General features: G+C 35.7%; 1 protein-coding gene across 1 annotated transcript; it reads right to left on the reverse strand.

The window, feature by feature from the left end:
• Positions 1-160: 160 nt before the first annotated feature.
• On the reverse strand, positions 161-12,106 carry LOC133310674 (DExH-box ATP-dependent RNA helicase DExH9). Its single transcript, XM_061511633.1, has 14 exons — positions 11,714-12,106; positions 11,401-11,601; positions 11,092-11,310; positions 10,367-10,702; positions 10,159-10,263; positions 9,627-9,737; positions 7,772-8,022; positions 6,196-6,319; positions 4,638-4,920; positions 4,396-4,550; positions 2,048-2,197; positions 1,746-1,978; positions 826-1,090; positions 161-621 (listed from the first exon to the last, which is right to left on the reverse strand). The coding sequence occupies exons 1-14, from the start codon at positions 11,942-11,944 to the stop codon at positions 343-345; spliced, it is 2,943 nt and encodes a 980-aa protein (XP_061367617.1). The 5' UTR covers positions 11,945-12,106; the 3' UTR covers positions 161-342.
• Between the last annotated feature and the right edge of the window lie 146 nt (positions 12,107-12,252).

The following is a 12,252-nucleotide window of genomic DNA, read 5'->3' on the forward strand; positions in this document are numbered from 1 at the left end:
TTACATGGCTCAATATTGTGTGATTGAGATCTACCAATTCAATCTCAAATTTAATTTCTAATTGAGTCAAGCTTAACTGGACTAATCCCTCATTTCTAGCCAATAGAAATATTTTAGAGTATGCTCCCGTTTTCAAAAATAAAAAATAAAATTTTGTCATTGTTGAGGAGATTATCATATACATCAATTGTGAGTGTTTCTAGGTATCAGTCAGTTGAGATCAAAACTGATGGTGAGAAACAAGGTTCATTTCACACTGTCTTACATGATGCTCTGCATTTGCCTCTAGCATAACTATGTGTCCTCTTCAAATTTAATTAAATAAACAGTTTCTGGAAGGAACTACAAATACAGGGATGCTGCAAAGACAATATCCCTCTTGATCTTGGATACGGCCTCTTCAAACTTCGCCTCAAGTTGAGTTTCCCCGATTGACTTAGCTGCTTCTATTAACTGCTGAAGAACTTCCTCAAGTCGTCTAATTGCCCTAATCAAGCTACCTTCAAAAACCTGGGTAATTTCCATGATTTCATAGAACTTTGAACCTTTAGCCCAAGCATACACAGCCTCCATAATATCAGGCCTAAATGACTTCACAAAACTCTCAATGTCAATTTGCACCTGTTTTTTTGTTTTTTTGGTGGAGGTGGGTGGGGGGGATAAGATAAAAGAAAAAATGACTTGTTAAAGCATGTACAACTACGAAAGTGAAGAAAATTTGAAAAAGTACAAGATAGCAAACAGACACGCTGAAAAGGTTGTAAGGCAAATTCATATGTCCAGTTTAGATGCCAGCCATGTGATGAATTGGCATCCAGTCTTTACCTTGCACTCAAGCTGAAGTTGGGCAACTCTTCGAGCAGTGTCTTGTAATTGTGCAAATAGGAGATCAAGTTCTTCCCGGGGTTTAGCAGCATCATGAATTTTTTCTTGCCAGACAAAACAGGACAGGAGAGAAACCATCTCCTCTACCTTTATGTCCTTTAAGACACCATTGAACATGAGTTCTGTTAGGGTCAATTCATCTGCACTACTAATTTCACAAGCAACCTTCCCTTTTAATTCCACCACATTGTCACTAGTAGCATATCTGCAATGAAGATCTCACTTGAATATCATTTTCATCAACAAAATTCAATCACATGGGGTTGCTGAAATTATTTGATAGAAAGAAAAAACCATAAAAAATTTGCTGCATAAACAAATTGGACATTAACATTTAGCCATAGGAGATTAAGATCAGATGGACAGTTCTAAGCACTGCATAAGAGTATCAGGCCACCAAATACATATGGAAACTTTTGATATAAAGATGATTTGATCTCTTCAAGTTAATGCAGTTAAGTTAAAAGAAAACAATTACAAGCACACAAAATAACCAAATTAGAAAATACATTACATCAATTAAAGCAGTAGGCATTCTTCTACGTTTCTTTAGGGGGAAAATGAGAAACATTACTACAGAAAAGAAAGAGTGCAGAGGATAACTGATCCTCATTAACAAAGGCAGATAGATGACTCCCAAATGACAAAAAAAGAAAATGCAATATGTTGCATTTGAGTGCAAAAACAAGATAAAATTTCAAGAAATCACTTAATTCCTTTCAGGACTAGGCGCTTGTAGTATAAAGCAGTTTGGGGCAGAACTTAAACAGCTACCCAAAGTCAAAGCTTCAAGGCCTTGCAGCAAAACAAAAAAGGAAAGGAGGGGGAAAAGAACAGGAGTACATAAGAAGTTTCATTACCCCAGCCTCCGAAGAACTCTCTTTCTTGCCTTAAGTTCATCCTTGAAGGCCAAAGCAGTAGAAGATCTTAATGTTTTCTTAATGGACTTTATCTTTGTGGTCAGTTCTTGCTTCCTCTGTAAAACTTTTAACTTCTGCTTAATAAGTGGTGACTTCGCAATTTCATGCTTTTCAAATAGGCTCTCCAGAGCCTCTATCCTACGAGATGTTTTTTTGTACAAGCTGCTCTGGATCTGAGAAATAAAAGAATCAAAATCATGATAATTTAAAAAGGAAGAAAATGAATAGGATGAGCACCATACCTTCATGTCTTCTTCAGGATCTAGAAGTGGCAATTCTTTCTCACCAAATCTAGAAAGAGTTTCCAACACTTTTTTCAGTGCGTTTTCTCGAGCTTCCAAAGACAAAAGATCCTTCGGTATATATAGACGCAGACTGCTTATTGTATTAATCTGTTAACAATCAGACAGCAAATAATTTACTAATCATTTTTAAACTTAAAAAGCCACAAATATACAATTCCGTCAAAATATTTTAACAATGGATTGGATACAGGCGCTTTAATATCTAATTCAACCATTGAACTTAAATCCTAGATAAGTTATTCAAAGCAACAGCTCTATAAACAAATATAAGAACCCAATGTTGAAAGATTAGTTTGTTACACTATACTTTCAGATTGTTAATAAAAATCAATGAAATTGAAAAGCCAAAAAATGCTCACTAGAATATTAGGTTAGGAAGGACAGCAGTGGAATACAATGAAGTGTGTAGTACATGTTAGCATCATTAGCTTCTCCATCGCAATAGTCTTTTTCTTTTACTTTTGCAATTTTCATGGAATAATCTAATCTAACACTTTGAGGAGCATCCTAAAAGAAATATTTAAGAACTGTTAAGGAATAAAATGTAGAGTTAAACTATTAATTAATTATGAAACTCCTATGGGTTCAGAAATTGCCCAGTTTTGGTATTACAGGCATGATAACATAAATTTTTGAATGAAAATATTTTGAGAAATTGGCCATAGAAGTGTTAATTATCATTTCGGCTGTGACCATGGTTGTTAAAACGTCGTTCCAACTCCACGTTTTTACGTTTTATTGTCTAAAAACGTGTCAAAATGATGGTTGAAACGGAATTTGGGCTGAAATGGTTGAAACGTCGAGTTAACTCGGTAAACTCGGCACTCGGTTGACTCGGTGAGTTTACCGAGTTAACTCAGTGTTGAAAAAATAAAAAAAACTCTGTTCGTTGGTGCGTTGTGCAGGCAATTGTTCGCATGCAGGCATCTGTTAGTTGGTTCTTCCCTCTTATCTTGATCTCCCATTTGAAGCTGACCATCATCCATGAAAGCAGCAATTCCAGCATTTTGAAGAGAGGTATAGAGACGTGAAGTGAATGAAATCGCACCTGAAGGGAATGATGAAGGATCTCTTTCCCTTCCGGAACTCAAGGATACATCATATATCATGGGATCAATGGCTCTGCGGTGGAGGACGTGGAGGAAGACATGAATGAGATTAAAGGAAACAGTTGATGAGAAAACTGCAGTGGAGGTGCACAAGAATTCTTTTTTGGATAAGAAGCTTAAAGCCAAATGAAGACGACAGCACTTTTTATATAAAATGGCACGGCTAAATTCCCATCATACACCTGTCCAGCCACCTGGCATGCACTATCTATCCATAAAGTCATCTTTCAACACATTATTGCCAATATTTTATGCACTGCATCTTGTGGTAAAATTATAATACACCGGAGGATATATTTAAAATTTAGATGAAATTTATTATATATAAAATAAAAACTGTTTCAAAAACAAAAATTTAATCGACTTATATATAAAGTCAAGGTGTGCTGAACAACCTACAAGATAATATGATGATGTAAAAAAATATGAAATATATAGAGACTAATCAACGCAAAAAAAGAATAATCTATATCCTAAAATTAATCTAAATTTATTATGACTTATGTATTGGTATGTTTTGATTTTATATATGTTGGATTTTTTTTTTTTGGTACATAGTAAATAGATTTTATGTTTTTGTTCACCCCTACCGTTTTTAGGTAGACTCTACGTTTTAACAACATTGGCTGTGACACATGGAGTCATAAGGGTAGCTAATAGATAGGCATGAGTTGCACGTTTTTATTGAAGCTGAGGAGGCATATATATGTTTTTGGTAATATTGCATGTCATAAGTGGGTATCCTACTTCTTATAGACAGGTAAGATCTAGTCTTCGTTCACATTGTTCTTTGCAGTGGGTTGCTTTAGGTAACCTCTTTATAAGTTGGAAGCAACTTCTGAAGTGCAACTAGTAAGGATGGGCTGTATTCTGGTTTTGTGTTCTTTTATCGGTTTATATTGCTAGAGATGTGCTAATTTGGGCTTTGCAGTGATCCGATTCTGTTTTCCATGGAGGTTTCCATTTGAAGTAATTGATGAAATTTTATGATCTCTCTGCCTCACATTTCTTCCACTTTCCATTTGTCTCCTATAGCGTTCTTGTTTTCAAACCATAACTAAACCACATGACAGATTTGGAAACATCATACTTTGTTGAAATGTAATGTGAAAAATCACAATTTAGAGTCACAATCTGCAGATATAATACATCATTTAACAGTTTCAAAGACTTTACCTGAGAGATAGGAACTGAAACCACTAGAGGTTCTCCAGGTTCTTTCAGAGGAACAATCTTAACAGATTTTTTTCCAATTTTATCTTTCCTCACCACACATCTTGTAAGAATATCAACGTTGTAAGATGCATCTTCTGGTTTTATGCTTGCATCATCTGAAATTTTTTTTTGACTATAAACAAACTAAAATTTTAATAAATAAGAGTATATAGAAATCGCCAGAGGCCATTGAGAATTCTCACCTTCAGAAACACTCTTAACCCTTTCAAAATTAATGACCAACCCCCAAGTCAACTGGTCCTCAATAAAAATGGGGGGCAGATCTTCATTACTTGAAGTGCATTGGAGAGAAACAAGCCTCCCAGGCTGTAAAAATGGTAAACAGTGCCTTGGAGATAACACAATGTCATGAACCTCCTTATTCAAACTTCTATGCTGCTCCAGCAGATTGTAATAATCCTTCAAACTGTTTTCTTCTTCAATAACAATCGATTCCCTTTCTTCTTCAAGAGCCTTTATTTGTTTCTGGATAAACAAAATTATTAAAATTATTCTTTGTCATATAATTTTCAAATTGACAATACAAGGAAATAAACTTCTTAGATACCAGGTCAATGACTAATTCAATGTAGTCAAGGACCAATTCAACCTAAAAGCTTAACGAAAACAATTTTAGACCAACTCGACCTAAAAGCTTAACTCTTAACAGCTTTAAAGAATAAAAAGAAAGGAATAACATCATAGAAATCCCTAATCTTTAAGATGAGATGCTCGTGCTTATGGTGTGCTCTTGTAGAACCACGTTGCACATCACATCATGGGGTAAGAACATCGAAGCATGGTACCCATTTTATTACTAAGGGAGGAAATCAGTTGGAGACAAATATAGAATATCAAATGTGCAAAATATGGAGAAGCTTTCTACATTCCAGCATGACTATAGGAAGAAGGAAAAACTTTGCTAAAGGTAAGAGCTTGAGGATGGGAGTCATTAATATTATTGGAGTACTTGCAACTGAAATTACTCATTTGTACACTGCTCTTAAATAGAAGAAAATCATACTAGGCCCATTTTATTGAAGGTTTGGATTGGTGTTCTATCTCTCATAATATGGTTGGTTGGAAATGAAAAGGCGTTTTGAGTAAGAGGAAATCTAAAGGGCTATTTGGTGCATGGAAAAGGAAAAAGCTCCAAATCCCAATGGCTTTCCTGTTGCTTTTTCAAAGAGATGTTGCAATATGATCAAGCAGGGTCTCCTTAAGGATTTCTTTGAATTTCATTGCAATGGCAAGGTAGAGGTTAGCATGAATTCAACTAATATCACTCCAGTGCCTAGAACAGGTCTTTCAAGGTGAACATTGCAGACCTTCAAGCCTAGTCACTAGTATTTATAACTTCAATACTAAGATCCTTTCCATGAGAACAAGTGAAGTCTTACCAGAAACCTTTTCAAAACATTAGAGTGATTTCTTTGCAGTTAAAATTTTTTTAAATGTTAATCTCATTGCAAATGAGGTGGCAGAAGATATCAGAAGGAGGATAAGGGGTCTGGTTATCAAATTGGATTTTGAGAAAGCTTACGATCAAGTGAGTTGAGATTTGACTCTACATGGGAAAATTTTTCATCAATTTAAAATATGAATCATATTAACAAATTTTGACTTTGACAGACACGAAAGATATTTAAACCCACAATCATAAAGAAGAATTTCACATGAATAAGTAGCCCTAATCTCATGATTCTATACGTTACACACACAAAAAAATCATATTTCCAGCCTTCATAAATTTAAACAAACCTCCAGATCAGGAATGGCCCGGTCAGCTTGGAACTGATAAAAAGAATTGCGGAGCAAATTTTCAGGATCACCGTCTTCACAGCGCATTTGGTTCAAAATCATGTTGTAGCTTAAATGAAAGGCACTGAAATGCAAGGAAAGGCAAATGTAAAAAAGAGACAACAATGCCTTTATACAAACTACAATATGAAAAATAGAAAACATATTTCTTTAGGTAGACGAAGATCATCGTATTATCAAAAGCTAACCAAGCATAAGACAACCATCCCCTGATTTTGTTTATGTTTCACGCATTAGATCTTGAACAGTCTCCATTATGGCATCCTCTATTATGTCACAAGACACATCGCCATTGCAGTCACACATGTATGATTTTCCAATTCCTGATAAAATCTACACTAAACTCGAGTTACTAAACAGCAAGGGCACTCTAAGAACAGGCTTTCAAAGAAAGTAAATTCTTGCATCCCCAAAATATAGTGTTAGACACAAAGGAATATTTCCGTCGGTATGATCTTCCAATTCCTGATAGAACCTACACTAAACTAGAGATTGATTTACTAAACAAAGGCACTCTCACAACAGGCTGTCAGAGAAAAGTAAATACTGGTATCCCCAATATATAGAGCATTAGATACATAGGGCTTTTCTGTTAGTCTAATTGTTTTAGTTCTGTATCTTTAGCTTTGTAAAAGGTCTCTCTTTACTTGATAAAAATCAGAGCACGGTGTCTGAAAAAGACAAACTCCATTCTTCATGTTTGAGTTTATCTCTTTTGGTTAATAAAGAGAATCACCAAGCTGAAGAACTAGCAGCCTTTTGAAATGAGTAGGAAAGGTGATGACTGACAAGATACAAGACATCAGCTAGGTCAATAATGAAATGGTTTTAGAATTTCCATGCATTAATTTGAAAATGCCTAAAGCATGCTTTATTTATTTATTTATTTTAACAAAGAAGAAATTCATTCAGACAAAGAGAAGATGATTACAAAGAATTAGAAGAATATGAGATCCTCCTTAAAAAAAAAATGAAACAAACAATAAGAACAGAGCAGATATTCAAAGACGTAAAGCTACCCAATCCTTCAACATATTTGTAAGAGAAACCCCTGTAAAAAATCATGAGCTTGACAACAAGTGGAAGCTAAATGCCTAATCTTATCTCAAAGAAGCTACTTGTCTAAAGAAATCTCCTTAAAGATGCAAGAATTATGCTCCTACCAAATGCACCAAATACATATTACGAACTCAGATTCAATCTGTCAGTAAAAAATTTCTACTAATCCAATAGAAACATTAGCACATGAGGTCATAAACACTGTCCCTTTAAATCAAAGTGCTACAGGATAAAATGCTCCAGACCTCTGGACAAGTCCAGCATTCACCAGGAAAACCAGAGAGTCCATGTCTAAAGCTACTGGATAGTCAAGAACACCAAGAAGAATTCCAGTTCGAAAGCTTCCAAATTATTAAGGCTTTGACAAAAATACAAATTTCAAGAAAAATGGACCAATCAATCATTATCTAGCAGCATCTTGCATGATATAACACTTTGAATTGAACCAATAACTCACCTGTTTAAACTATCAGCTGCCCCTCTAACCATCATTTTAGCAGTAGAAGGCTCCATCTTCTCATCAACCATGAGGATACATATTCCACGCTCATCAATACCTCGTCGACCAGCACGACCACTCATTTGTATATATTCACCACTGGATATCCACCTAAACTTGTCCCCATCAAATTTTCGGACATTTGTAAAAACAACAGTTTTTGCAGGCATGTTCAAACCAATGCTGAAGGTCTCTGTGGCAAACAAACACTGGAGGAAAATATTTCAATACTTGGAAGAATTAGCTTTACCAAACAAGGAGTGTTTACAGTATCAATATTAAAAAAGAAGAAAATATGAAAATATACTTGTTCCTAATATACAATAGTAATATCAGTAGGTCAAATACTGAGAACTAAACGATTGAGTAAGAAATAGAACAAGGAAAACCCTGACTAGTATATACGAAATTTTAAAACAATAATACTTTGTAGTGGCCTCTTAACTTACGCTGGACTAATGTCGGTGTAATCCCTAAACTACATTTCAAAATCAAATGATTCAAAAAGTTTGAGCACTTAGGCAACTAAAACAGTGCTATCCATACTCTACTAAGATTGTTTTTTAGTAGCCTCTTCAGTCTTCACTACCTTTTGCCTCTTCAGATTCTAGTGTGAGTGACTCAGTGGATGGAGAAAATTATGAAATTTGGTCTGGTGGGGTGATCAGAGAGGTCACTTGATTAGTTAGGAGGCTTGTTGCTAGCATAATAAGAATCAAGGGGGAATTGGGTCATTGGAATTTGGTGTCCAGAAACATTTCTTTGGTAACTAAAAAAGGCTATGAGATTTTCCTTTAGAGACTACTTCATTGTGGCACCAGGTAATTCAAAGTGAGCACGGTTTAGATCTTAATAGGTTAGATGCAAACCAGCAATCATAGCAACTCATCCTAATCCCTGGTTAATTTCTCAGGGATATGCTTCTTTTAGACCACAAGCTTTTTTGGGGTTGGTTCAAGTAGTCAATTGCGTGTGACAAAGATGCTATAGCACACAGTCGCGTTGCGGCAGGTGGCCAACGGGCTGCTGCTGAAGTTGATTCACATTGCTGATAGTTGGTCGAGGAATGTTCCTATTTAAAGGCTTTTCCTTGACTATAACATTTCTCGTATATATACGATCACCCATATGATATTTAAGTTTTATTCAAGCTCATAATGTTTCTGGGAATTTTCACCTTCATTGGAGCATGCATAACAGATAATAAAGTAAAGATTTCTCATGACAAGTTTTGTTGGTTAACACTGGGTGTGTCCTTTCACTATGGAGAAAATTTTGACCAGAGAGGAAGCTATGATTTCATGATAGTGTGTCTATTTAATTTCTGGTCTATTTGGCTGAAAAATTCCTGTATTTTCAAGGATACAATTTGGTTCATGGCCTCTCTTTGGTGCTCTGCTCATTGTTGTATCATGGGAATTTCTATTCATAAGCAATGAGATTGGCCAAATTTGTCTCATTGAAGCCAATTTGGCTCAATGATTTAATTGTTTCTCACTCTCTCTATATAGGAGGATATCTTAGTCTCCCCAAGATGTAATTGCTCTCCTTTCTTATTAATAATATTTTATTCTGTAAAAAAGAAATCAAAGCAAGGATGACATATAATAGCATACAATAGCCTGCTAACAGAATGCTACAATTGCTACTAACTAGCCTACTATTACTGTATTAAATAACTTTACCTGCATGTTGTTTTGCTGATAATGCAATTTACACATTACGTACAAAGATGCAAATATAAAATTATGTCATAGGTTCACAGCTTATACAGCGGAAGAAAGTATCTTATCTCATGATTTCTTCCACTAACCTTGATTAGTCCTTCTTGAAATAAGATCTCGATAACTTCCTTTAGAATTGGGAGTAAACCAGAGTGATGTACTCCTATTCCACGCTTCAGCAAGGGCAGCATGTTTGAAACCTGAAAAAACCAATATAAAACCAACAAGAAAATAGATACCATGAAAGTGACAAACATAATAACGTGCAACCAGAGTACAATTACTGTATTTGTAGACAGTAAGTTAGAAAGCAATAGCATCAAGAAAGGACAAGTTTATCCAGCAGAGACTAGGTAAAGCTCCGTAATAATCCTAAGCCTAGTACCACTAAGACATTCTTGTTTTCTTCAATGGCGGGGTGTGATATAACTGACAAATGGAAATTGAGTTTGGTTTCAACAATTGCCTCCCTGAATACCAAGGCAGTGCATTTACTGTAATTCAATAAGAACCTCTACTTAGTTTTTTGAAGTTTTGAGAAGCATTAAAACTTGGAAATCTGCATGAGGCATGATAGTGTGCCAGAGGGGGGAAAGCACCAAAGTTGAGGAAGTAACTTGCCTGAGGCAACTTCTTATCATCATCTGAAAGCATATCCATAGCACTCCAAAATATCTTTTCTATGTTGTCCTTCTCATCATCCCCATTAAGATCCATTTTTGCCATCTACGGAAACCAAAAAAGACACCAGAGGGGTAGTATTGTATATGAAAGAATGGAAAGAAAATGAATAGATACTTCTAACAATGAACAGAAATTCAGACTTTACCTGCATTGCAAGAAATTCACACTCCCTTTTGCTAAAGCTGAACAGTATCACAGGATCATATTGACGCTGAATGATCATTTTCACCATCTTGAATATGTCACTTTCTTCACCAATTCTGCCCAGCACCAAACCTTTTTGCCACTTAACGTTTTCTTTTTTCTTGTCACCCTCGCCGGGAACAAGTGCATTTAAAGCTTTCTGAAAGCTGTCTTCACGAAATTTCCCCTTTTCATCCACAACCAAATATAGACCATCACCTCCAGAAGGAAAAATATAATGCTGAAGGGGAGTTGGTCGGTAATCAGTATAAATGATATGACAAGGCTGCTGGTGCACCTGCAAGTAACTTAAAGTATCAGAACTCCAGCTATACATTCTCACATACATTAACATACAAACCGAAATATAATTAAAGCTTTTAAGTAATCCGCTAGTCAATATGGGATCAGAAAAATTCTCTGGACTTTGGGCTGGTAAGGAAATCATAGGTCTTGCCTGAAATTCAGGCTTTAGGAGTTTTATTTTTCAAATAGAGCGACACATCATCTGACTCCATTGTATTGATGGCAAGGCAAAAAATGCCAGAGGGACATGGATATATACTTGTCCAATTATAAGTTCAGTAACAAGCCTAAAATTGACATATTACAAATTATAAATTCTAAGGCACCCACCCCAAAAAGAAAAACTAAAAAAGAGGTTTCATATAATGAAGAGTAAATGACCTTTGCAACCCAATCAGCAAATTCCTTCGCATTAGGGACGGTGGCGGATAGGAAGACAAAACGAGAATTCTTGGGCGACATAACAATGCTCTCTTCCCAAACCACACCTCTTTCGCGATCACGCATGTAATGCACCTCGTCAAAAATGATCCAAGCCACCTCCCTCGTGACCTCGGACCCTTTGTATTGCATACTACGCCAGATTTCCGTAGTCATCACCTGAATTTGATATATTTTATTATTTTTAATACGCAAAAAGTGAGCTTATATTAGGAAGCAAAAGACATATGATAGCATAGCATAGCATACCAAGCAAGAAGCATTGGGATCAATGGTGACATCTCCAGTCATCAAACCAACATCAGAGAATTCTTCCTTAAATTCCCTATACTTCTGATTGCTGAGTGCCTTGATAGGGGAAGTGTAGATAACACGTTGTCCATTTCTAAGGGACATAGCAATTGCATATAACGCCACTACAGTTTTCCCAGCAGATGTGTGTGCAGACACCTAAGTGAAGTAAGTAACAACAACAAACAGTGACAAAAATAATCATCGAAATTCGATTTCATTTTCATTTTCATTAATGGTTAAAGCAATAATGATGAAAAAAAATACTGACCATGGCGGATTCACCCTTTTCAAGACAAGTAATAGCCTGAGACTGAAAGGGGTCGAGGGCAAATGGGAACTTCTTAGCAGGTTCTTCGTGAGGTGAAGAAGAAAGAGAAGAAGAAGAAGAGTGAACATAACCATCTGGATACGACACGTCGTGCACGCAGTCATGTAGCACTTGCCTATGTGAGTTTGAAGTTGATGGCTCTTCCGGCGATTTCCTCTTCGGTGACCCCATTATTATAAATAATTATATATGCCTTCTTCTTCAATTCTTCTTCTTCTTCTTCAATTCTCTCAATAAAACACGTAACAGTAAGCAGCACTGCAAGCTAGAATTGAAAATCCTAACATGAGCGAAGGAAGTAGCAATGTTTATATAATTATACCTCCAAAACCCTAACAGCCACCGGAACGTTAAACCTAACCGGAACCCTTTTATCACTCCTCGCTTTATATTTTATTAACTTTCTTAATTGGCGATTAATATTTTATGGTGTATTTCACGATATAATGTTATATTTTTCTATTCTGATTTTCTAATAT

The sequence above is a fragment of the Gastrolobium bilobum genome, unplaced genomic scaffold, assembly GCF_033153095.1.
Source record: "Gastrolobium bilobum isolate Gb01-03AN ecotype WA unplaced genomic scaffold, APGP_CSIRO_Gbil_v1 utg11324, whole genome shotgun sequence".
In the NCBI taxonomy this organism is placed as follows: Eukaryota; Viridiplantae; Streptophyta; class Magnoliopsida; order Fabales; family Fabaceae; genus Gastrolobium; species Gastrolobium bilobum.

Bases quoted from the DNA above. Each gene is read 5' to 3' on its own strand.
- LOC133310674 (XM_061511633.1), bottom strand. From the start codon at position 11,944: ATGGGGTCACCGAAGAGGAAATCGCCGGAAGAGCCATCAACTTCAAAC. The intron at 4,551-4,637 runs GTGAGAATTCTC...AAAAAATTTCAG, and splicing joins GGTTAAGAGTGTTTCTGAAG to ATGATGCAAGCATAAAACCA. The intron at 1,979-2,047 runs GTATGGTGCTCA...TTTATTTCTCAG, and splicing joins ATCCTGAAGAAGACATGAAG to ATCCAGAGCAGCTTGTACAA.